At 53.2% G+C, this 26,466-nt stretch overlaps 1 protein-coding gene across 6 annotated transcripts in view; it reads right to left on the reverse strand.

Annotated features, from left to right (window-relative positions):
- ACTN1 (actinin alpha 1) overlaps positions 1-26,466 on the reverse strand; it is a 95,570-nt gene that overhangs the window by 21,812 nt on the left and 47,292 nt on the right. For 4 of the 6 annotated variants that reach the window (XM_080808237.1, XM_080808236.1, XM_080808235.1 and 1 more), the window contains exons 2-8: positions 21,347-21,461; positions 17,258-17,377; positions 10,555-10,641; positions 8,596-8,683; positions 8,002-8,080; positions 4,495-4,576; positions 3,132-3,217 (exon numbers count right to left, since the gene is read on the reverse strand). In XM_080808237.1, the coding sequence (XP_080664363.1) occupies positions 3,132-3,217; positions 4,495-4,576; positions 8,002-8,080; positions 8,596-8,683; positions 10,555-10,641; positions 17,258-17,377; positions 21,347-21,461 (657 nt within the window). Of the gene's footprint in view, positions 1-3,131; positions 3,218-4,494; positions 4,577-8,001; positions 8,081-8,595; positions 8,684-10,554; positions 10,642-15,602; positions 15,898-17,257; positions 17,378-21,346; positions 21,462-26,466 lie in introns of those variants that run through there. The other 2 variants (XM_080808240.1, XM_080808239.1) reach the window with 2 other exon arrangements.

The raw sequence follows: 26,466 nt of genomic DNA on the forward strand, positions 1-26,466 counted from the left end.
TCCTCGTCCGACAAGGAAAACCAGTGATGTGCACTTGCACGCCACATACCTGTATGGGTAGGAGGACCACTAGACACGCGTGCATGCACACACATGTAGACACGAGCCTGCACATGAGGCACTCTGCTGCCTTTCTAGTTCCACCCTCCAAGGCTTGACAAGAGAAAGACAGTGGAGGGGATGGAGGGTACTGGGCATGGGTTTCAGGATCTGTCCCTGGACCGGCACGAGACATGGAGACGGTCAAGACAAGAAGAGTGTGTGGGTCTGGAAGAACCCTCTTTCTTCCATAGGGGAGGACGAAGTTTCCCCTCCCTCTGGCCCGCTTGGCTCTAAGCAGGTGTCTGAATCCTTGGAAGTGTTTAGGGATGACTCTGGGAGAGGCTCTCGACCCCAGCCTTGAGAGGCACACCACCACCCTTGCCCCACTCCCAGCCCCACACTGGTGACCTTGTCCTTGAATGTGGACAAAAGGAGCGTGAAATGGTTGCAACAAGGATGAGAGGGAGGGAGGAGGGCATGGGGGAGGTGGCATGAGATCGGGGAGGGGGGGAGCAGGCTGCTACATGCACACGCACGTACACACACGCACACGCTCTCGCATGCACGCACTCCCATCCGAGCATCATCATCAGCCAGGACACAGGGAAGGCCAGTGTCAGCAGGCATGAAGCCCAGGACAGAACCCTCGGAGGAGCTGGGGAGAGGGACGAGCTAGAAAGAGGGAAACCCCGCGGCAGAGCGCCCTCTAGCTATGGATGCAGGCAAGTGGGCCCTCTGTGGGTATCAGGGCAGGGCGGAGGGGGGGCGGAGCAAGTACACAGATGCTGCTCACAGCCTGGCTGAAAGGTGGGGGGGGTCAGAGGGGCCAGAAGAAGTTGGCAAGAGAGCAGCGGCGGAGGTAGGACAGAGAGAAATCGGAAGAAAGAGGCAGACCAGAAAAGAGGCTGGAAGGGGCTGGGGATCCTGGGAGGGCCAGGACACCTGTGAGGAAGCCTCCAAGCAGGACAGCTTTCCTGTCTCCGTGCCAACAAGGCGAGGTCGGAAGGAAGGCAAGGAGGGTTCTGGGTGCTCACCCAGCCAGGGAACAGGGCTGCTGCTCGCCCATACGGTGCCTCTGCGGAATGGCTTAAAGGTGCCTCTTCCCAAGGCACTTCTAGCGGAAAACTATCACACCGGTATGTTAGAGCCTATTTTTCCTGCCATCTGCAGGATTACTTCAATAAGTATTCAAATCCCCACAGTCTATGGGGCACCCATGTCTCCCCTGTGGCGCGTGCAACTGCAGCACGCCTATGGTAGGCTTGGCCAGGCAGGGCGCTGAGCCTCTGGCCTAGACACCAGGGGGAAGGCAGGGCAGATTTCTCCCTGCCCTGTCTGCTGGGTAACTTGAGAGGATGGTTCTGCCTAAGTGGGAAGGAGAGAAAACGAAGGGGTTCCTGAATGTTTCAGGGAGTAGTCAGGAAGCACAGCCAGGAGCTCCACAGCCTGGGGTAAGGGCTCTTGACTCGGGGTCCAGGGAAGAAGCTGAGACCACAAGCTCCTTTCCCATCTATGGCCTCCACTAAGCCCAGCGTGTGTGGACAGAGATACAGGGGGCCAGCCAGAGGCTGGGGCTCTCCGGCACCTTCAGGTGTCCTGGCCAAGGTTCAGAGAGCACAAGAGGCAAGGGGCCTTCTCTAGCCCTCCTGTCACTGCAGGGGCCACGGCCCATCAGACCGCTGCTGGAATATCCCGGGAGGACGGGAAGAGGTGGGTGGAGGGCGGCAGGGAGAGCGGGCGAGGCCGAGGGAGAGCTCACCTTCTGCGCACCCAAGAAGGCGTGGCAGTGACATGAAACAATAGGTCACATGGCCTTCCCATCCGGCCTTAGCGTGCCTACACATCTGCACAGAGAAGGAGAAGAGGTTGAGAGGAGAAAGGGGAGCGGCAGCAGCACAGAATAAACCCAAACAGCCGTGGTGGACAGAGAGAACACAGGATGGTTGCAGAGACGGCAAATGAGGGAATGGGCAGAAAGAGGAGAAATGAGATGGTGGGAGGAGAGGGGCAGGGAGGGGACAGAGCAGAGGCTGAGACAGGGAAGGGGCAGAGAGAGCAGAGGGGAAGGCTGGGCAGAGGTGGGGGGAGCACCCCCATCATGCATATGGAGACAGGTCACTCGGACTCCACGCGGAGGGTGGGAAATTTGCCTGAGCACATCCACGTGATGGGACAGGTCCACGGCCTGAAACGATGAAGGCCCAGCCTATGGTCTGTAGTTTTGTCGACCTGCATGTTGTGTTTTCAGGGTCCTGCCTGTGAGCGGGGTCTAGGAGAGGGGATTCTGCTGCCTGAGCTAAGCCTAGTAATGAAAATATTCAAATCTTCAATGTCTGTGGCATGAATGGTGCTCTTTAGTTGTGGTACCCTTGTGCAGTGCAGAACTTGCACAACTGGACTTTAAACGGGCCTCCCTGAGCAAAACTGAGCCAGGACATTTGAAGGGACTCACAGATGCCCACCTCCTCCTTCCTCCCCCACCCCACTCCTAGGGGTTGTGCTTATGTTTGTGAATACAGAGCGCAGAGTGACCCCACATGCGGGTCCCAGGCAGGATAAAGAAGGATATAAAAGGCACCAGGGTCCAAAAAAGCTGTGGATAGATTTGCTAAATCATGCCCGTGAATGGGAGAAAGGTGGGGGCTTCGTGACACCTTTGTAAAATAGGTCAGTAGAGACAGGAGATGCCTCCCCAGGGGAAGCCCCATAGCTCCATGAAAGCCTGTAGCTTCAACAAAGGTGGGCACAGAGGGGCTGCTGCCCACTGCGCCTTCCAGGCATCCAGAACCCCCAGCCTGATTTCACACATGCAGCTCTTCCTGCTCAAGCCAGCCCTCTGGGCCCCAGAAGGCAAGCTCTAGCCCAGTCTTCTCAAAGACTGCAGAGGAAGACGAGAGAAGGAGCAGAGATGCAGGGTAGGAGGCGCCGAGCAAGAAGAGCATGCCACGCTGGCCCCAGGAGCTAACTCTACCAGAGAGACAGACCCTCCGCGCCCCGCCGCCAGGGAGAGGCGGGCAGGGCGGGGGTGCATGGCTTGGGGCCTGGCATGAGGTGTGCTGTGCGAGGAAGGAGCAGGGGGCCCCGGGTACCTTCTGGGCTCCAGAGAAGGCATGGTAGAAGCTGGACACGTAAGTCATGATGGCTTTCTCATCCGGGCGGGCGGTTCCGACGATGTCTGGCAAGAAAAATCCGGAGTTAAAAGCCAGCTGGCGAACACATGACGCCCTTCGTGATGTGACGCTGGAAGAAGCTTACAGAACCTCTAAGTCTCCTATGCCCAAATGCTGAGCCTGAACCCTACCCGCTTCCGGCACCAGCCTCCACTTACAGGAACAGCACAGGTAGAGGGACAGAGAAACAGTGTCCCAAGGAGGCAAACAACAAACCCGGAATAAGGACCATTCCGTGAGCAGCTGGCCCTGCTTCTGCAACAAGTTCAATGACAGGAATAAAAAGGAACGGGGTGGGGGGGGGGGTGCTACAGATGCGAAAAGACAGAAGAAAGAGAACCACTAAATGCCACATGCAGACCTTATTTGGATCCTGATTAAAACCAACCAACCCTCGAGAAAAATAATCAGGGAAATCTGATTTTGAATTGGGCAAGAGATATATCAAGGAATTATAGTCACCTTACTAGGCATGAAATCTGCTTTATGGCTGCAGAGGAAGAGAGCCACATTTTTAAGGCACGTATTCTCAAGTATGTAGTGGTGAAATGCTGTGATGTCTGGGGTTTAAAATATTTCAACTAAGAAAACCAAAGGGGGGAAAAGTGGCAAAATCTAATTGTGTCTTCGGGAGGATGGGTATACGGAAGTTCATAGACTGTTCTAGGTCCTGGTTTTTATCAATTTGAAAATGGTCCCAGACAATGTCACCAACAATCACCTCTCCCTCCTAGTCTCCTAAGGGCCCAGGCAACTTTCTAAAAAGTCACTTGATTTTCCATAAATGCTGGTTGTCCCCCTCCCTTTCCCCTACAAGTCAGGTGTGGCCTTAGACCCCAAATTCCTAACCACCCCTGCAACGTATTCATCACTGAGAGCTCTCTGTGAATGCACGTTAATAGACTTCTGTATGCTTTTCTCTCGTGAATCTGTCTTTTGCCAGTCTAATATACAGGATCCCACCCGTAGCACCTAAGGAGGTAGGGGGAAAGAGTTTTTCCCTCCCCTACAACGAGAGAACACTGCTCCACCCCAGCACCCACTACCCCAGCTCCAAGACAGAGAACCATCCTCAGGCAACTGATGCCGATCAGCTAGCCTCCCCTTCAAGCCACAGGGAATGAGGAATCCCTCACAAGCAGGTCCTCCCACACCCCCACCGGGGTCCCCAGATGAGGTCGCAGAACCAGGCCTCCCCCCTCCCACCTCGGGCCCCACCCGTCTTGGCCACTGGTAGGCCGGTGAGAGAAGAGTCACAGGCACAGAAAGAAACACCTTTTACCTTCAGCATCCAACATCTTGGGGATGTCCAGGTACTTTTCCGCCACATCAAAGGCTGTGTTCAGATTTGTGAGTGGGTCATCCTAGAGGAAGAAGAGGATGAAGGCATGGGGGGGTGCCGAGAAGTCTGGGTGATCAAAGACGGGGGCCGGGACAGAATGTCTCTGGCCCCCTGGGCTTGATCCCCAGAGCCCAGCTCTTGGTGTGCACAAGGCCGGCTTCCCTCTAGAGCTTGCTGGGGTTAAAGGGCCATTTTTCCTCCTCGAGCCTCAGTTTGTCAGAGAAAGAAGGTGAAGCGTATTGGCCTGCAGCCCGAGAAAAAAACAGCTAAAAAGCACATGCCGAGAGCCGATCACTGGCCTGGGCGCCACTCTCTAGGCTTCTGGTTTCGGCCCTGCCACTCAGCAGCCCACCCTCGGCCTCCCCTCTGCTATTCAAGAGTTGGACTAGGAGACCTCAAGCTGCTCCTGTTCCATGAAATCTGGCCGCTCCTTCAAACAGCCACAACGAGACTATTCTGATGTCTGCTACTATCTCCAGAACGCGAACTAGGGACTGAGAAAGCAGAGCCCCTGGGCACGGGGGGCGGGAATGCAAACTCGTGCAGCCGCTGGGCACACAGTGTGGGGGGGACTCAGACTGCCACAGGACTCACAACCCCACTTCTGGGGTTACAGCCCCAAGAACTGAAAGCGGGGACTCAAATCGCTATCTATACACCCATATCCCCGGCAACATCGTTCACAAAAGCCGCGAGGCAAAAATGACACAACTGCCGGCTGCCACATGAGCAGGCAAACCAATGTGGTGTCCCTATAATGGACTGGTCCCCCGCCTTCCGAAGGAAGGAGAGTCCGACACCTGCTACCACCTGGGTCAGCCTTGAAAACATTCGCTCAGGGAAATAAGCCAGACACAAATACTGTATGACTCACTTACAAGAGGCATTCAGAGCAGTCAAGTTCACCGAGTCACAAAGTAGGACAGTGGCTGCCAGGGGCTGGGGGCAACAGGGAGCGGGGCGTGACGGTTTCACGGGTGCAGGGTCTCAGCTGTGTAGGACCAAGAGCACTGGAGACATGTCCCCGCCCCCGCCCTGAACACCTCAGCACGGCTCAAGTGTTTATATTATCTATGTTTTGTGTTTTTATGCACATTCCATTTTATGTTATGCATGTTTTACCGTAATTAAAAGAATTTTTTAATGTGGGGGGAAAAAACCACCACACAGTGATGGGATTTCCTTGCTGGTCCTCCCACGCTATTTCCTGGTTCCCCAGACTAACCTACAGCAGCCTGCTTTTGTCAGCCCAGGACTCAGTGTCCCCATGTGCTAAGACGAGAATCACAAAGCTACAAAGAAATAAATACATTCACCCGGATGCTTTCAGGAAGAAACTGCTCAAAATAAGAGAAGGTAGAGCCCTCCTGGGAAAGTTTCTGAGAGCTTCCAGAATGATTAAAAAAAAACAAAAACATAAACAATGCCAAGCAGTGGAAATCACTTCCATCCAGGGCCTTAAGCAGCCCTCGGGACCAGGCTACACCTGCTGGCCATGCTCAATTTCCAGGGATAGCCAGGGTCCCATGCCCAGCTAAGACCACAATGGGAAGGAAGAGCTTCCCAGCCAGAGCCCCAGAGCTCTCCGGCGTCCAAACACTGCTTGGCTCCAGTAATCTGTGCTTTCTGGAAAGCAGCCACGGTTCAGTGCAACCAGGTCTGTGCTAGGATCTGGGCTGGATTTTAATGATGCCACTGAATTAAAAAGAGGAGAGACAGACACAGTGAAACAGTGAAAAGACAAGACATATGGGGGTGGGCAGCTGACCGGGCAGCAAACAAAGAGCCCTAGATTCTCACCTCCTGGAGGGCTAAGATCCTATAGTCTGTGGCACGGGGGAAGGGACCGGACAGCCACTGTTAGCAGGGCCCCACTTTATACAGGGTGACAAACAGCTATGGATTAACTAACTGGCTGTCCCCTCAGCACACAGACACAGGGACAGACACACGCATGCCTATCACCGAGGTGCATCAGGCAAACAGTTAGGAGGTACGTGATGATGCCTTTGAAAAAAAAAATCATCACCTCTAGGGTTTCCCACCTCAGCTCTGTCTGATTCGGCCACACAGCTTTCAGGTAAGTCTGGGGGTTCTCAATCTGATTTTCTTCCTCACAAAGCAGCTGAGCTAGAGCACAGGGACCCTCCCACCCACTAAGATGGTGGCTTGGGAAGAGCTGGACCACTGACCAAAGACATATGCAGGGCCAGGCCGTGGGTGAGGGGCGCCTGGGTGGCTCAGTCGGTTAAGTGTCCGCCTTTGGCTCAGGTCATGATCCCAGGGTCTTGGGATTGAGCCCCGTATCAGGCTCCCTGCTCAGCTGGGAGTCTGCTTCTCCTTCTGCCCCTCCCACTGCTTGTGCGCTCGCTTGCTTGCTCTTTCTCTGTCACTCACTCACTAATAAATAAATGAAACCATTAAAAAAAAAAAAAGAAAGTGGGCCCGGGGCCCAGCCTCAGACTTTGTCCTGGCTTCGAGCGACCAGAGGAAATGGGAGTCTACTCCTTTCCTCTGCGACACCCTGGAAACTGAGGCCCTGATACCATCACGGAGTTGTCAGGGCAGCTCCCACACTGGCGACATCAAGCCTGGCCTCTGAGGCCACAAGCCACGTGGGGGTCTTCATTGAACACTGCGTTCTCCAAGTGTCAAGATAAAGTGGAGAACAGGCATTCCTAGAAGCTGCCTTGTCAAGAGAGTCACACAGGGACTGATAACATTCCAACCTGAGCTCCCGATCATCAGCTGGGGTTCGGGGGAGGGCTCCATGGGCGGCCTCTGGGCACCGGAATGGGCTCAGAGGAAAGCTGGTGAGTGAGTTCAGAGTGGTCCCAGACAGACTTCTCCAAGGTCTAGGCCAGCCTGGACACCAGAACCACCACGAGATTAAGAATAGCTCCCACCTCCCAGTCTGCCTCTCAACCCATGCACAGGTTCAGGAAAACCCCCCGCAGCTTCAAGCCAAGAGCGTAAGTGAAACTGAGCAGCAGCTAAAGGAAATCCCCCAGACAAACTTCAGCAGTGAGTCCGGCGGGAACGTGCGGGGACTGCCCAGTAAGTCCTGACCCTGGATGGGAGCAAACGCCTCTAACATACAACAGCTTCAATTACGGAAGTACTACATCCACTTTATAAACCCCAGAAAATAGAAGGGGAAAATGTCAGTGAGGATCCCATGACCTCAACAACGCCCTACGGTGGTTCCCATACGCTATGGGCTGTTCAGGTCAGCAAGGGCACGGTGCCATGCACGCAGGGCAGCCAAGGGACCCTCACAGGCAAGAGGCTTTCCTCTTACTTCTACAGACTGTCTCTGGGGCCAGTCTAAGGGGAGTGACACCCCTGGCCATGGCCATGGGCTCTCAGAAGAGGGCCCCGGTCCGGCCCTTCTACCTCCCCACTAGCCAGGAGGGACCCAGCAGGAAGTCAGGTTGGCTCACGTACCTTCCGCAGCTTCCCGTAGTCAATCAGCTCAGGCCGGTGTCGGTGGATCAAGGCACAGAAGCCAAGGCCGTCCTTCCAGCTGCCCGAGGGAGGGAGAAGGTGGGGCAAGCCGGTGAGTGGGGCCAGGCACCACCCAAGGGGAAAGCTCTAAACCAGGACTGGAGGGGCCCACCTTTTTTCCAGAGATGAACACACAGTGCTTTGGAGCAGGAGTGACTTAAAACAGGATGGGAAGGAATATTTCTTCCTGCCATAATCCCAGGCCCTGGGGTCAAGATTCTGTGGGGCCTGGCAAGCTAAGACACCTACCACATCCAATTCTACTCTCCAACCAGGTCTCTGTTGTCCCCCTCCCCGCACTGCCACATTCCCCGTTCTGCTCCAATACCCCAGGCCAGAACTTTCTGGATACTCTCCTTGGGGAGGGAGGGTGGCATTGGAGGGTCTGTGGCAACCCCCCCAGAAAATAACTTCTTCCCCAGGGACCTCTGCTCTGTTCCAGAGCCGAGACTACCCCCAGCCAAAGGGGGCCAAGGAGTCCTGGGGGACAACAGTCCAGGTTCTGCAAGAGCCCCTCAGCCCCCAGCCACTGACCTTATGTGGAAGTTCTGGATGTTGACGTTCTTGTAGGGGGCTGTCTTTCTCTGACACCACAGGAGCAGCCCTTCCTTTGCAGAAGTCTCTGTGAGGAGGGGGATGACGGATGCAGAGGTCAGTGGGCCGGCTCAGCAGAGGGAAGGGTGTTGGCCCATGGGAACCCCACCATGCCCACGGGGTCCACGCTCGTTCACATGAGGGGTCCATACAAAGACCCCTAGATTCCAACCCTGGGGCTACTAGGCCACTAAGTCTGTTTCCTCAATTAAGTTTGACAAGTTATTTGAGAAACAGAGAAGCAAGTGAGGCAGCTTTTACAAGCTAGCCACATAACACATTTAAATACTGATATAATGGCCTTCCAAGCTTTCAGAGTATCTCCCCCCATTAGTCCCTTTAATTCAAAGACACGGAGCATTACGAAGTAAATCAGCAACCTATGTCAGGTCTATGTCTGATCCGTCTATGAATCTAAAGTCCCAGGATCTCTGGGGAGGGGTATTCCGGCCATGCAGAGTGCACAGAGCCGTGTGGGGGGGCAGAAGCATCAGAATTATCTAAGAAGTAAGGTTTCCTTATATTTAATGCGTGGATCGACACCACTGCTGTGTGAAGCAGACCCGTGTCTGTAAGGTAAAGCAGGTAGACGTCTGAGGGGACCCCAGGAATTCCCAGCACAGACGGCAAACCACACTGCCCCCTTGTGCTTGCATGTGTGAATTGCAGAAATGGTACCCAGCGAAGAGCATTCATTTACTTTCAATTCACAAAAATGGACTTTAAAATGACATGAAATGATTTCTGCAAAGATAGTATTTCAAGCACAAACAAACAATAAAAAAATCAGCAAAGCGAATGCTTCTCCTCAGCTGAAGCTCACCAGCTACTTTATAAGATTGAAACAATGACAATTTGACCAGAGCTGAGAAGGAATCAGTCCCCAAAGAATCAAATGAGCTCATCAAGAAGGCAATTTGAAAATGGATTTATAGCCACCATCACTAACAAGATCCAAGTTTGAAGTGACTACTGTGGACACCTTTTCAACTGCTTCAGCCCTAAACATAGGCCTTCCCATGGTTGTAGCATCACATGTCAAGCCAAAATTTCCCTAAGAAAGCAATTTATTCTACATTCTTTCCATTGAAAGAATTAGTTTGAACAAAAATCTAAGATTCCTGGACCATGAAAATGAATAAAAAATATATTTTGTAAAGTTTATGTATCTATTTATTTTTTAAGGAATCTCTGCACCCAGTGTGGGGCTCGAACTCACAACCCTAAGATCACAAGTCAGCACGCTCCACCAACTGAGCCAGCCAGGTGTCCCATGAATAAAAAATACTTTAAAAATATTCTCTCCATCTCACCTGTTTAAAATTTGTTTTGGTATGTGTGTTTCATGATACAAATATCAATATATCAATATGATTTATTACAAAATAAATGTACACACATCAGATATAAAGCTCAAGAAATGCCAGAGTGTGGGACCCCAAGTTAACGAGATGGCAGCCCCAACCTAGAGCGGCCTCTTAAAGATCTGTAAAGTGGCCACCAGAGGGAGCTATGGGAGCAAAGTGGAGGAACTCGGGTCCACCAGGAGCCCTGCTACACGGCCTCCCGGCTGCTAAGCTATTTCTCTGCCCTTTTGGATTTAACAACCCAAGAGCCAATACTTCCCCATGCACCCCTGGGCAGCCCCCAAGTGAGTGGGATTCCCTGGGGCCAATGTGCCAGTGGAAACCAGCACCTGAACAGTTCTAGTTTCTCTACAGACCAAGAGGGACGGCAGATGCCACCAAAGGCCGAGAAGCCCAGGAGGCGGCCCATAATTAGGCCCCCACTGAAGGGGGTCGGGGGTTCTCCACGCTGAGCTCAGGGAGGAAGACGTGATGGTGAGGGTTGGGGAGAGGAGGGGGCTTGGGGACTAACAAAGCAAAGCAGGAGACCCACCTTCCACAGAGATGTCCTGGATGGCAAAGCGGAGGATAATGGTCCAGATCATGCCCAGGGTCATTTTCACGTTCCCATCCACGATTTCTACAGAAACGGCATTGGGACACGTTAGGATGGCTATTAGCTGGGGCAGAGTTAAAACTCCCGGAGTGCCCACATCACTGCATGGACCACACAGGAAATCAAAGACCACACAGCTCCGCTCCTAGGGGAAAGGAAGTTATGCTTTTAAAAGTACCATCAGGTTATCACAGGTGCCAGGAGAGAAGTCTCCTTGGGGGTGACTGGGACACGAGATAGGTGTGATCAATTCTAGTGGATGCATCAGGGAAGGCAAGAGAGACTGACAGAGAAGAGGGACAGGTTTCTAAATCATCACCAATGTTCTGGCAACTCTGTGAGCCATCCACACCCAAAAAGCCAGTGCAGGCACAACCGAAAGGAATCGATCGAAAGAAATCAACCCCATGCCATTACTCGGGCACCAATGCATATTTTTAAAAAATCAAACAACAACTTCAAGATCACAATTAAGAGATAATCCATTAAAAATTCAGTCTAAGCAACACTTCGAGACTTTTAAAAAATGCTATAAATTCTATGAAGTAATTTTTTTTTTCCTGTACCAGGCCCAGAGGCAGGCAATATAAACAGAAAAAAAAATACCTGTCTTTAAGGAGCCCAAGACATGGAGCCACTTACAGTCTTGGGAGCTGAACCTATGCCGATCAAATGTAGATTCCTTACCCTCACTCGCTTCCAAACCAGGAGACAGCAACCCAGCCCCACGGCAAGGTACTCAGCTAACCATCTGGCATCCAAGAAATATCTTGTTTTTTTCCAACCTGAAAAACTGACTGTAGGAAACAGACTGTAGGAAACAGAACCGGGAGAAGGGGTAACTTCCAGGAACTCCCAATATCCTGAGCCCACAGCCACTAGGGTCTTTCCCAGGATCCTGAGACGAAGGCAGATGCTTAATGACTGAGCCACCCAGGTGCCCCAGATTTTTTTTTTTTTTTAAATGCCCTTTCACTTGTGATTTCCAAAGGTTTCATAACATTTAAAGGGTTGATATAAATTGATAAGGAAAAAAGTCTAAATTCACAATAAGCAAAAGACCTGAATAAATACTTCACAAAACACAAAATATAACCAATTTATACGTATGTTCAATCTCTCTTGTAATGAAAGAAGATAACATTTTCCTAGCTATTAAATTAGCCACGTTAAAAAACAAGGAACACACACCTTCACGTGGGTTGACGGTAAACAAGGCTACCTACACCTACCACACTGTGGATGCAAGTGTAAACTGGTGCGAAGAAACACTTTCTGGGGCGCCCGGGTGGCATACGCGGTTTAGCATTCGACTTGTGGTTTCGGCTCAGGTTGTGATCTCTGCATCGTGAGATCGAGCCCCGTGTCAGGCTCCATGTTCAGCACAGAGTCTGCTCTAGATTCTCTCTCCCTCTGCCCCTCCCACTCATGCATGCTCCAGGGCTCGCTCGCTCGCTCTCTCTCAAATAAATGTTCTTTTTTAAAAGATTTTATTTATCGATTTGACAGAAAGAGATCACAAGTGGGCAGAGAGGCAGGCAGAGAGAGAGAGGTAAGCAGGCTCCCCGCAGAGCAGAGAGCCCGACGCAGGGCCCAACCCCAGGACCCTGAGATCATGACCCGAGCCAAAGGCAGAGGCTTTAACCCCCTGAGCCACCCAGGCGCCCCTCAAATAAATAAATCTTTAAAACAAAACAAAACAAAACACACTTTCTGGAAAATAATTTGGCAAGCACCCTGAAGCTGTTTGACTTCCTGACAGTGAACTCTCCCTCTAGGAATCTATGCCTAGCAACAGTTGGACACGCAGCATAAGGCTACTGTATGACAGGGCCTGTTGTAGGGTCATTTCTCATGGCCTCAAGTTGGAAAGCAGAAATACACCCAGCACAAGGTGTGATGGAGTAAATGCCCTCCCTGCCCATCACCCATCTGCTCAGGAGATCCGCGGCTTCCCACCTGCCTCAGAGTCCACGCCCATGACCAGTGGGGCCCTGAGAGCCCCCCCCCCCCAACTCTCCGGTCACATGGCCTCCCCACAGCTCTCTCCTCCCCAGATATCCATGAGACTTCTCCCGCACCTCCCTCCATCTCCGCTTCATCTTCTCCTGGAAACCTCCCACCTGCACTTCCTGCTGGATTCTTCTCTACCTGACATCTGTGTGTGTGTGTGTGTGTGTGTGTGTATTTTCTCTCTCTCCCGTCCAGACCATAAGCTCCATGAGGGGAACAATTTTTCCATTCTGCATCACTGCTTAGAGCCCAGCAGAGGGAGTCCCAGGCACAGAGAAAGCCCCCCATCAACATCTGTTGAATGAATGAATGAATGAATGAGCACTGGAGGGCACGACCCACGTGCGGGTGAACAGGCAGAGGTTACTCAGGTCCGTGGCTGGGAGATCATAACCACACTCGGGCTCCTCCAGGGCAGGACCCAGGTCTGGAACAGAGCGCCGCTGTGCTCAGCCAGGAACACAGGCACTAAGAATTACCTTCACGAGTTTTTAATAACCTGGAGAAATCTTTACAATATGGAAAGTGGAAAAAACAAGTGTGAAATTCCATGGACAGTGTTTCCAATACAGGGGATTATTTTTTTAACATCTAGAAGAGGCTCGGGTGGCAAGGTCTTGACCTTTCCAAGGGCAGAGGCTGCAGCACTGGCCCCCTGCCTCTACCCCGTCCCAGGGCTCCCCCCACACCCAACCTGGGAAGGCCAAATACCTGGGCCTCCTGTGGCCTCGAGTGCGGTGCCCTCCCAGCACTAAGGGAGACAAGAGTGGCTTCTTTTTTGCCTACTTATTCCTCCCTCCCTTCCCCAGAAACCCCCAGGGATTTCTGCTCACTGAAGTCTCACTCATACCAGATCCTGCAGGACACAGGAGAGCCAAGTACAGGCAAAAAGAGTGGGTTGACACCCCCTACAGCACCCCAGCCTCAGGGCCCAGTGGCTCCCTGTCCCACCCCCAGAGCGTAGCCCCTGCCCCCCACCCCTGCCCCGAGGGTCCCCAGAACAAATCCTTTTCCCAGGCATCTGTGTGTCTGGATCACGGATGCCCATCTCACCAGCTTATGTCAGGGGACTGCCAGGAAAGCTGGGTCTCAAAAGAGGGTCCCAAGGCCACACTGGGCCCTGGGGACAAAACACGATGACAGACTAAACTGTCTGCTGTGGGTACAGGAAGAAGCGGGGCCATGTTTCTGCTGTTCCTGGTCTACGCCCACCAAGACATATTCACATCCTGCACTGACCCCCTGCCCCCACCCCATGGAGGCAGTCACCCCATGAACAACTCAGATGGTAGAATGAAAACATTCCGCATGACAGAAACTAGACCGCCGGGGGTCACCGGCTCCCAGACCCACGCTTCACCCCCAGCACAGGTGACCCATCATCAAGACCACGCCCAGGTTCCTGGTACCCAAAGCCATCAGGCCTTCCCCGCCCAAAGATCTTCAGATAAAAAAATCCTTCTGGTCCTCTCACAGGGTTAAATCCCAACCACTCACCTAGGTCAAGCCTCAAGTCCATGAAGTCTAGACATTCTAAATCAAGTGTATTCTAAATCAAGGATCTATTCTAATCCAACCTGGATATACGGAAATCCCTTTCAGCCTCCGTGCAAACACCTTCGGGGACAGGGACCACAGGCCCCTCCAGAGCACCCATTCCATTCCCAGAGGGCCACCTGGGCCTGGGTCTGACCATCAGGGGCTCACCAGAGTCTAGTCCTGCACCCTATGATAATCCTTTAAAGGTCTGGGGTCTCGCCCATGCTGGGACTGCCCCCATCAGCCCAGGATGCCCCTCAGTGTACCTGGCAAAGTCTCTCCCACCCAGACTCCCACGAGTCAGACTCCGGGGATCTGCTCCTCTGCGTTTTATGCTAGCCTACAGCAATAAACCGCATTTCATTAAAATAAACAAACCCCATTTGTGGCCTCATCCAGTTTCCTGGCATGGCAGGGCAGACATCCCAGCACATGATCTCAGTGCTCAGTTTGAAACAGGAGAGGTGATTTCAACGTAGAAGGCTCGGCCTACAGCAAGGAATCCCTAGGGCAGCAAGGAGGTCAGGATTATCTCATTTTAAAGGAGGCTTTCAAAATCTTCAGAGAAGCGAGGCCCGTGTGAAACAAATCAGAAATCGTGGCCAGCTTGGTGGACTTCCTGGAAGGTCAAAGACACCGGATGGAGTTTATGCCCGGGTCTGTCTTTGCTCCTCGCCCTCTGCTGGAACATGCACAGCCAAGCGGACCTAGCCCTCCGTAGCTGAGGACAAGCACACAGTAAAGTCCTGCCCTCGGCCCCCACACGCCGTGTCTGCAGCGACGGAAAGAGGTTCAGATCTCAGCTCTGGAGCCCGAACTCCAGGGTTCAATCTGGTTCTGCCCCACAGAAGGAGTCTAGCCCACAGCCTGTGCTCAGCCGCAGCACCGGCTTCCACCCCGGCAACTCTTCTCAGCCTCAGCTCCCGGGATTACACAATGTGACTGATGATACCCACCCTACAGGCCTGCTCACAGGCAGAAAGGGAGGGCCCAGGCAAAGCATCCTAGCCAAAGAGCTGGGACCAAGGGCTCTTCTCTCCCATCTTCCCCTTTTCCTCTCCCCTTTGGATCTCAGAGGGTTCTTTTTAATTTTAAATTTTTATTTTTTATTTTTTTAAAGGGTAGAAATATTGCTCAGAGTTTAAAAAACAAAAACAGAAACAAACAAACAAAAAAAAGACTGTTAGGTAGCTGTTTTTCTTTCTAAAAATCTGGATTTCTGGCTTCTTTTGAAAAAAGATGGAAAGGTCTTGCCATGATGGACCTGTATCCCCCCATAGCAACAAACGATCAGACCTGCCTGGCAGCTGCCCGGCTTAGAAGGAAGGACATGCTTTCCCCAGTTCTCCACAATCCCCACTCATCCCTACCATCACCCCAGCTCTCCCTTACACATCCTTTACGGCCCTGCCCCAGGGGGCATGTAAGCTTACACCAGACCAGCCGAGCGCCATCTTCCGGTTTCCCAGCCCTGCTTCGGGGACACTTTTTCTGCCAAGTCTTTAATCTTCCCTCATAAAGCAAACTACTCTTCCAAGAAGCAGAGACTATGTTTCCACTCACAAAACAAATACCCCGCTAGGTGTGAGTCCTTTGAACATCTCCTGAGCACCTGCTGTGTGCGCCACACAGACGCAGAAGACGTGGACTTTGCTTCACAGCCGAGGGTGTGCTGGGACACACGGGGTGGCACCCACAACCACTCAAACGTAAGCCCGAGTCCCCAGTAAGGCCGGGCTTGGCAAAATTGTTCTCCAAGAGCCTGACAGGAAGTATTTTCAGCTTTGCAGGTCATGCGGTCTCTGTCACAACTCTTCTGTCAACTGTAGCAGGAGAGCAGACAAAGAGAAATGTAAACAGACAGGTGTGGCTGGCTTCCAGCAGGTACGAAAACCCCTGTCGGCCGGATTTGAGACCTCGGACTGTGGTTTGCCGATACTGCGCGAAAATTCGCCTTTGATGTAGCAATATAAAATCCCTCCATTTCTAGAAAGGAAGGGAGGGGTGGGGAGAGCTTTAGACTCCTCCCACCAGAGAAGAGATGCGCTCCTCTGGTTTACTGGAGCAAGTCCCCCAACCCTCTTCAAGAGGGGGCTGTGGGGGGGGATGGGGGGGGGATTTCTCCGACACAGACCTGGTCTAAACTCTGGCTTTGCCACTTATAGACACTGGGACGTTCAGTAAGTTACTTCATCTCGTTAGGCATCTGGTTACTTCTCATCCAATGAGGGTAACGACGAGAGCCACCAGGGAGGCCATGTGAGGGATCAGAGAGATCGCCTCCCGCACAGACCCCGCCAGGGCGCGAGTGCTCAGGCATTCACAGCCATGCGCGTATGTCAAATGGTGAATGAATGGATGGAAATGCTTCCCAGCTTTAGATTTCTGGTGCCGCACAGCAGGTGCCCAGGGAGTCCTGGATGAATCCAGTGCTGATACCCTGGCTACGGTGTTCCGTTCTCCTCCACCCTCCCCAAATCCTTCCAGAACACCACAGTGCACACCGAAACTGCACTGCCTCTTTTAAACCATTAAGAACAAATGAATAACAATGTATACTGAGCTTTAAAAAAAACTGTTTTCAAGTGAAAGAAAAAGAGTCAAGAAGCTAATCTGTAGAGAAATGCTATTAGGAATGTTCCTGAAGGCTTCTGGACATCAGTCTTCCCCACAGACCCCTGGGAAGACCTCCACCCAGCTGGTGTCTAACACTCTCCAGGCAACAGAATTCTCTGCCTCAGGCAGCAGAGAGCAGGCAGGCCACTGGGTGAGGGAGGTGGCACTCCACTCTCACAGGATCTCAAGGCACCAGGATTCGGCTGGGGGTGAGGGGGATCTAGGTCAGGACCAGGGAGCAGGCCCTTGGTTTTCCAGGGGGCAGAGCCAATGTGGGGGGTGCCGAGACTGGACGGAAAGTGCAGCTGTTACGTGAAGAATCCTCACGTCAACCACATGTTGGTGCTGGCTGCCCTCACTTCCCAATGCACCCAACAGCGTGGGAACCTGGGAGTCAGAGCAGAAAAGGCCAAGAGAACAGGGAGCAGAAAATCAGGCTCTACCGAGCAGCCAGACGGTCGGCCTCACTCACCTTCGGCTCCAATAGACACAAGCTTGACCCCCTTGCTGGCTATGAAATCCAGAGCCTTGTTGACGTTGGAGATCTTGTGCACTCTCATCTTGCCTCTCTCCGGCTTGGCCAAGCGCTCCCCTACATGCAGATCAAGAGGGAGGGCAGGAAGGGTCAGGTGCTGCTTCCTGGGAGCACGGCTGCTCTCATGACACTCTCGCCCAGGAGCAGCGAGGGCCCCCTTCGCAGGGAACGACAGGGAGAGTCGACCCTGCCTCTTTCCTGCCACTTCTCAGACCTCAGTGCTTGCCCCCACCCAACTGATCTGTATTAAGCCCCTATGTCTGGGACCTGGCAGGCGCTAGGAATACAGGGGTGAACAAAACACTTCCCTGCCTTTGTACACTTCTGGACCAGGAGGAGACAGACCTTCAACAGAGGACACAAATACGTGCAAATGAACAAACACCAAGAAGGATAAATGGCTAAAAAGAGGATGTAGAGGACGACAGGTGGGGCATGACGGAGTTGTGGAATAGTCAGGAAAGGCCTCTGAGTGGGAGGGCAGCTGCGCTGCGATAGCAGGCAGTGATGATCAAAGCAGAAGAACAGCACATGCAAAGGCCCCGAACCCCTTCTAGTCTATACTGCTTGGTCTGGGAAGATGTGTGGGCACTTCAGAATATTCTGAAAAAGTCCCCTAGTGTTCAAAGAAAGCTTCCCACGGTGTTCCTCTCTCGCTTGAGAACCACTGCCTCCCGTGGGCACCTTGGCTCAGCTCGAAGCCAACTCCCCACCCTCAGTCCACCCCCTCCTCCAACACAAGTTCCACGGTCAGAAGCTGCAGGGAAAGAGCTGGTTCTCTGAACACCCCATTAAGAGCACTTTCAGCTCAGAACAGAGGCATTCAGGGACCTCTTTAAACTAAAACTCAAAATTAAAATGTGCAACATGCATGCCCATACCAGGGAAGGACACATAGCTTTAGAGTCTCTAAAAGGCCAGGGATCCCAGGAGGTTGAGTACTGTCCCAGAGCCCGAAACTCAGGACCCTTGCACCTGCCATGGTCTCCAGCCCCACCCAGCTGCAATCCCCTCCCCGCCACACCCAGGACATTAGCAGCCTGGCCAAGAGAGCTCAAGGAGCTGGGCGGGGGCAATGTGGGAGCAGCACTTCTCCAGGGGGCCTCCCAGGCCCCCTCCACCCCAGCTTCTGGAGAACAGACTTCCTGCCACAGATGTGATTAGGCCTGGCAGCTCCCAAGGAAGCACAGCTGGGTTTTAATGATTAAATTAAGACCTTCCACTTACAGCTCTCCCAAGGCTGTGGTCCCTGCTCAGCCTCCGAAGCAAGGTACCCCATCATCCCCTTGGGCAGACGAAATGCCCCGGGGACTCCCTCCCATTGGACGGATGAGGCAGCGCCCCATCCCGCCCCCCCTGCCCTGAAGCTCTCCTGCTGAAGCCCTAGCCCTTAGGTCCTGCCAAGCCTGGGCGCCCCAGCCAGCCCCCAAGCTGTGTACCCTGGCTGGAAAGGACTTCTCCATCGGGGACAGGAGGCAGCGAGGCCAGCAGTTCTCGCACTTCCAATGCCCAGCCCCCTTCCCCTGCCTCCTAATTTTGGAAATTAGGAGGTCTGGGGTGTGCCTAGGACTTTGCATGCAGACAAGCACTCCTGCAGATTCTGGTGGGGGTGGTCTGGGGACGCTCCTCAGAGGACCTCTGGGGGCAGCAGCCCCTTCCTTCTGTCCTTCTACTCACCTCACGATGCTCAAGGAGGAAAATGCAATGTCTCAGTGACTCAATGTCCCCCACCCCAAGGAAAGAGAGAACCCCAGTTCACAGACGTGCACAGGTCCCCTTGGGCACAGGCCCGCCTGTTTGGTGGGGAATATGTGGCTAGTCCTGCAGAAAAGCCCAGCACAGGGCATCCGGTCACCCTAATATTTGCCGACCATCACACACATGCCAAGTATCGTTCTGAGCACTTGGGACACAGTGATGAGACCATCCCTGCCCCAAGCAGCGAGGAAAAGCTCGCTTTTTTTTTTTCCTTGGGCCAAAAATGATCATACTGTGGGCAAACGGACATGACAGAGGGATGACAAGAGGAATGAACAGGGTGTGACAGGAACCCAGAGCTCCTGTCACTCCTGAGGACAGCCACTCATTTGGGGAAAGTCTTCCTGGAAGAAAACCCTGAGCTGAGCCGGGAAGAACGAAAAAGAACACCGGGTTTGTGTAAACTAAGAAACGTTAGAAGAGGAGGCAGGGGAGAACACTCAGAAAGGCAGCTGGAGGAAAACAGTATGGTGGTTCCTAAAGAAATTAAACCAAGAGTTACCGTACGGTCCAGCAATTCCGCTTCCGGGTATTTACCCCAGAGAACTGAAAGCAGGGGCTCTAACAGACATCCGTACACCCGAGTTCACAGCAGCGCTAGTCGCAAGAGCCAAAAGGTAGAAGCAGTTCCAAGGCGCACCAGAAGACGAATGGGTACACAGAACGCGGTGTGTACGTACAGCGCAACGTTAGCCTTAAAAAGGAAGGAGAGCGGGACACATGGATGAACCTCGAAGACATTACAATGAAATAAGCCCCAGAAAGACATAGACTGTCTGATTCCACTAATACGAGGTTCTGAGAACAGTCACACTCATAGAAACTAAGACAAGGGTGACGGCCGGGGCTCGAGGGAGAAGGGAACGGGGGGCCGGTGTTTGATGGGCTTGGGGTCTCCATGCGGGGTGACGGAGAAGTTACAGATGGACGCTGGTCTGTCTGCACAACAAAGGGACTGTACAAAATAGTCCATGAAATTGAAAATGTTCAAAACACTCAATTTTCTGTTTCGTAGGTTGTACCGCACACACACAATCCCCCCTCCCCATCTCCATTCTCCCACACACAAATTTCACCTGCAGGAGGATATTTAAAAGTTCCGGGGAACGAGTCGGCTGGAGCTTGTGCAGAAGCACAGAGGGCAGAGAGCCCGTCCCTGGTGAGGACTGCGCGTCTCTTGGGGTGACAGAGGGTCTGAGGTCTGATACCTTTTTGGGAAGTTAGTTGAAAACGAAACAGGTGCCAGCTCACAAAGGATCCTGTGAGCTACACGAAGGAATGTGGGCTGCAGGCTTCCAGCCCTGGGGAGGCCCTGAAGGGCTCTGAGCAAGGGACAGCGAGACCTTATTTGGGCCTAAGCCGGCCCCTTGGGCTGCCACGTGGAGGATGGACTGCGGCAGGGAAGGAGCTGGGAGGGGGTCCAAGGCCTCTGTGGATCATCTAGGTGAGAGCTGGAGAGGCCCCCACAGACACCACAGGGCAGAGGTTAAAAGGCTAACAGAAGAAGGAAATAGAATGAATGGAACTTGAATGCCAAGTTGGAAAGTGAAGCGAAGGAAACGTTGTCTCAGAGCTCTACATTAGGTTTGGGAGAAGAAGACGGAGAATATAGGAGGAAAGAGGTCTGTCGGGGCCAAGGGTAGTCCGCATAGTCTTGGGCATGCTGGGGGGCATCTGGGTGGAGATGGGGCCTGAGGGAAAAGGCTGGACCGAAACCAGGTCTGAGCGTCACTGATAATTGAGGTAGAAAGTAAAGTGCAGAGAGTAGCTAAGATTACCCAGTGTATAAACCAAGGCGAGAATGTTGGAAACACCAACCTCGAAGGCATGGAGGAGAAAGGGTATTCCTAAGAAGGCAAAGAACTACATTCAAGGGGCGCTGTCTCTCCAGATTTCTGGACATCCAAATTCTTCACTGGGGGCCAGATAAGGGAGTGGGATCATCTGGATAGAGGTGGAGAGGTACTAATAGAGCCAAGGTTTGGAGATGGTCAGCCATGGTGGACCTTCTTTTTTTTGTAAATGAGGGTGCTGAGGCAGAAAGACAGTGACTTGTCCAAGGACACGTGGACGGTCGGCAGCAGAGCCAGGACCAAACCCAGTCTCCTAGTCTGAATTCACACATGGCGCCCCCAGCTTCTTCCAAGAGACCCAGGGCTCACCACGAGCAAAGGCAGAGCAGAAGCTGATGTGTCAAGGCAGCATCCCCCCCAGTGGCCGAACCCAGCAGGCAAGCACCTCACCCTCGGCCAGGGTGGCCCCCCTCACCTGAGATGACCTCCAGCAGCAGCATGAGCTTCAGTCCGTCCCGGAAGTCCTCCTCGATGTTCTCGATCTGCGTCCCCGCCTTGCGGAGGTGGGAGTTGCACCATGCCGTGAACGTCTGGGCAAAGGGAAGACGAGCAAGTGGTCAGGCTCCCCACACATCCCAGAGTCTCTGAGGCCTTCACAGGGGCCTTGGTGGGTCCCAGGCCCCGCCTACCACGCCCTCTCTGGGTGCCGTGTGGATGATATGCGAAGTCAACCCTGGTTCGGACCCTCCTTTGCCACCTCTCCACCCGCTGTTAGAAGGGCTGGCAACCGACCTCTTAAGTTCTTAGGCTTAGTTTCCGTCCTCACAGTTACAAGGCAGAATACCCCAGGGGAGGCATAGTGAGCCTTAATTAGTATCAGGGCAAATGAGTTAAATAAATCTTTGTCCACTTGGCAGCTGGCTAAGGGAAAGAATTAGTGAGTCCTGTTGGGTTCAGAGTTCACAGGGGCGGTATCAGGACAAGGAAAGAAAGGTGAGGACCCCAATGCACCCATGTGTGTATGTGTGTGTCTGTCTGTCTGGCGTCAGGGTGTGAGGCACCTCCAGCTGCAAAGGTGTGAGGAAGAATTCCAGAAGGGACTCTGAGGAGACTAAATGAAAGCCCATCTATATTGTGATTTTCGAGTCTGCGGGCAGGGGTTGCGGCGGGGGCAGGGGGCAGGGGGCAGGGTCGAGCAGCAATACTGAAGCAGCCCGGGACCAACCAAGCAGTCCCGCAAGGACAGCGCCACCTTGTGGCTCCCACAAGGAACAGGTTGAGGTTGACCCCAGGAACAGAGACAGAAGCAGGGGCTTCCATTTCCCAAGCCCACCTAAAACTGGGGCAGGGTCTCCCCCCGGCTATCCCTTTCCAGGCGAAACAGAAAGGAGAGCTCTCCAGCTTCAGATGCAATCTACTTCTTGGCAACTCCAGAATTCTATGCACCAAACGGCATCCTCGACAACACAGGGTCTCAAGTGCCCATGTCCAGCCCCCAGCCGCCCCCAGCAGAGCCCGTCAGCTCCCCTCCCACCCACCCTGCAAAACTGCAATGGTGAACGGTGTGTTACTCAACCAGTCGCAGGCACACCAGAACCACCCCTCCTCCTCAGATAGGTCACCAGACTCATGACCCCCTTCCCCCACCACTTCCTCTTGCCCTGGGGGGGAACAAAGGGAAGTGGCAAGGAACAGGCCGAAGAGAGGAATGGCACCCCAGTGATCGTGAGCAGAAAAGAAACAGGCTGCTCTGCTCGGGTTTATGATCAAGAGCTGTAGAGCCAGTAAGCAAGAAGAAGGAACGGTGTCAGTCCACACAGGTGGGGAGGAGGAGGCAGCGCGACGACACCCCAAAGTCCAAGCCTCATCTTTAAATCACGCCTCACGAGGCGACTTCACTCTCCCTACAAACGCTACTCCACTCTGTGCCAGTCGGCTCCCACGATGGAGAAGAGGCTTGTGGGTGCTATCCAAAAGCTTTGGAAAGACTGACACACAGATGAGGTTGGGCAGGGATACATTCTGATCCTCAGCCTGGAACGTCCTCCACGCCACGCTTGGCTAGCTCACACTCATCTTCCAAGATCAGGCTCAGCGATCACCTCCTCCTGGAAGCCTCCCTGACAGCCCACCGCCACACCTGGTTTGGGGGCACAGAGCCCAAAGCACCCTGCACCCACGCCATCATTGCCCTTATCCCAGTGCACGGTCATTGCCTGGTCACTTGTCGGAGAGGGTGTGGCCTCAATGCTCTGCCTAGAGTTCCAGAGCACAGGGTCAGGGATACAGCAGTGACCGAAAGAGCAAAAACCCCTGCTCAGCAAAAACCCCCTGTGCAGCGGACATTCCAGACAGTGTAAAAACTGGACAGCTGGGTGAAGGAGCGTGGTGAAGGAGCCTTGCAAAGCTGGGGGGATGGAGGGGAGGCGGTTCTAGAAGACCCAGATGCACCTGTGGATGATGCCGGGAGGTATCCAGGCAGCAGGCTGTTGGGCCAAACAGCACCCTCGGGGACCCTCCATAAGCGTAAGACCGCTCAGAGGAGGTCTGTCTACTGGGTGCCCTGCCCCTAGTGTTGGCACCGCGACCTGGCAGGAGACTAGGGGGTACTGAGCCTTTTTCATTTTGTTCAAACTTTTTTTGTTGTAAAACATATTAGAGAACTTTCTCATCTTGAAGAGAATTTATCTTGTGGTTCCATACCCTCTCCCAGCTGTGACCTGTCCATATACTCCCGCCCCGGGTGTCATCACGATAGGTATGCGGGGGGAGGGCAGCTTCTTCTCATCTACCACCATCTGGAATTTCCACCGAGCCTTACTCTCACCTCCCTTCCAGGCCCACACTCAGCCTCTGCCCGGGGTTTCCTACAGACTCCAGGGGAAGTGCCCCCCCCCCAGCAGGGGACAATTTCGGGTCCAATGTGGCCAAGGTCCTGGTGGGAATCACCCGCACTGGCCACAGCTGGGGGCTGTGAGATCTGTTTATCGCTCAGCTGTGGAGAGGGGCTGGGATGAGAGGAAGAAGAGGCTGGTTTTGAAAAAAAAAAAAAAAATACTGCTTTTGCAAGAGGAAAATGCTGTTGAAAGCAGCCGACCCCATTTCCTGGGGAAGCCAGGCTCAGAGCTCTGGGAGACAGAAATGCACCTGTGTTTGCTCACGGCTCCCACACAAAGCCCTGGTTCTGAGGCCTCTGGAGCTGCGTGCCACTGGGAGACCCTCAGTCTCCCATTCCGGGCCCCACAGGTGACTGCCTTGAAGGGGCGCCTGAAGCAAAGTTCCACCAATAAGCAGCACCTCTCACGCAGCTCAGGCCATGGGACGGAAGGGGTGGAGGTCACTTGCAGGCTGAGACCAAGCATGTCGGGGTGCACCACATCTGGTTCAACTCTTTTCCAGCTGTGTGACTCTGAGATTACCCTCCCTCAACTTCAGTTCCCTGACCAGTAAAAGCCAGACAGTGACAGCACTTTATGAAGTCAGGAGGGTTAACTAGAAAACACTTGTAAATTGCCTGTCACTTCGAAAGCGTGCCATCGGTGATAAGGAGGAGGAGATAAAGATAAAGCTGCCCTCCCCGTGGACTCACCTGCTCTGTGCCCCCAGCCTGCAGCCTCCTCCCTGCCCTCAGCCACCAAACTCTGTCCGGGTCCCACCCCGAAGTGCTGCCCTGAGCTCCCAACATGACACCCCGTGTGTCTGAGAACTCTGACATGTTATGGGAAAGGACTAACATTGTGGTGTGGGGTGCAGGAAGCCCGTGACTTTTGACAGCGGCTCTGTGGATCCTCACCAGAGAAGAAACCAATGGGGCAAAGGAGTGGGGAGGACAATGTGGGCACCACACAGCCATATGCTCGCCTCTGGCGTACAACCCCACTGTTGTGTCTGGATTGAACAGTCATGGTTCCCTGACCAGGGCAGCCCTCCAGGAGCTCCTCAGTGAAGGACTTACTAGACTGGATTCAAAGCACAGAGCTCCAGTCATTTCCACCAGATGAACAAAGGGTGGAGATGTCCCACTTGCTGGTGAAGAAGCGCAAACAGACCTTGGTCTTGACGTTCACGCTCCAACATTATGACACAGGAGGACACCTGCACCTGCTCCTTGGCAGCGCCCCAGGGCTCCAACAAGGAGGAAAAGCCAACAGCTACAAGTGATGCCCATGGTTAGAGACCCAGGGCCCAGGGCCTCCAGCCCAGGCATCCCAGTGTGGTGAGGAGTGCTACCCCAGCTGGGCTAGGGACCAGCCTCACTCAAATGAAGGGCAGGGGGCCATCTTATGGCCTTAGTCCCAACCTCGCCTCACCCTATCGGACCTTCCTATTGCTCCAAGAGCCCCATCGCTGGGTCCTTCTTCAGATCACAGTCTAAAGAGACAGAAGCTGCTGATGGCTTAGTCAGTTAAGTGTCTGAGGTCATGATCCTAGGGTCCTGGGATCAAGCCCTGTGTCCGGCTCCCTGCTCAGCAGGGAGTCTGCTTCTCCCTCTCCTTCTGCCCCTCCCTTTGCTTGTGGGTGCTCACTCACTCTCTCTCAAACAAATAAATAAAATCCTAAAAAAAGAAAAGAAGCTGCCGATGGGCCTTTGGTGGATGCACTCTGCAGCAAAAATGGGCTCAGGGATGCTGGGAGATCTCAGGAAATGTGCTTGGGGCCCCATGCTGGAAGGGCTCACAGGTTCCTTTCCCATTTCACCCTCCTCCAGCTGCAACCTCGGAGGGTGCTGGGAGTCAGGGAGGGGCTGGCAGAGAACCAGAACCCGGGTTCAACCTCTCTCAGACCTTGCACTATCTACCCACCTCCAATCTGCATATCTAACCCTATCTAATGGCTGAAAGTCAGGGCTGCCAATAGGCCTGGCCAGGCCCCAAGTTGGGGGTGGGGGGACAGATGGACACGTCGTGACAGGGGAGACAGGGGAGAAGGAGGAGGGTGCTTGAGCCCAGGCTGAGTCCCATGGAGCTAGCCATGGAGAAGCACCTTTGTCTACCTTCTTTCTCTACGGGTCTCAAAGTCCTGCTGTCACAGAGAATCCTCTTATACTTTTCCATTATGTCTTTAACAAGTAAATATTTCCCTTAAAACGTGTTGAGAAAACAAGTGGCTTTTGAGAACGTGCTGTCCCCCACTCCCAGCTCAGAGGCACCAGAATGTGACTTTGGTCACACGGGCCTCTTTGAGCCTCTGTTTTCAAATCTGTAAAATGGGAACAGACAATAACATCTAGTAGGCAGAACTGTGATGAAAATTAAATAAGATATAAAATTAGACAATAAAAAATTAGAAAAGAGAATATTAACCTTAATATTGCTAATTTATGTTAATGATGATAACATAGTACTAATATACATCTGAAATACAGTAAATGTGTAAGAAATAGTCACTAGCATCATCGTTATTGTCTATATCTTAAGATTCCGAAAGAGTATCTGTATAATCATATTCAGCTTGGTTCTGGGGTACAGAGGATCACCCCATAAGCACGAGTCAGAGGCTGAACCTTTAAAGTCAAGAAGCGTTCAGAGCCTTCACCTTGGTGGGAGAAGGAGTGGTCAAACGCGAGATGCTAAAACACGGGAACTCAGGGCACTT

This window comes from Martes martes (genome assembly GCF_963455335.1).
Source record: "Martes martes genome assembly, chromosome: 7".
Classification (NCBI taxonomy): Eukaryota; Metazoa; Chordata; class Mammalia; order Carnivora; family Mustelidae; genus Martes; species Martes martes.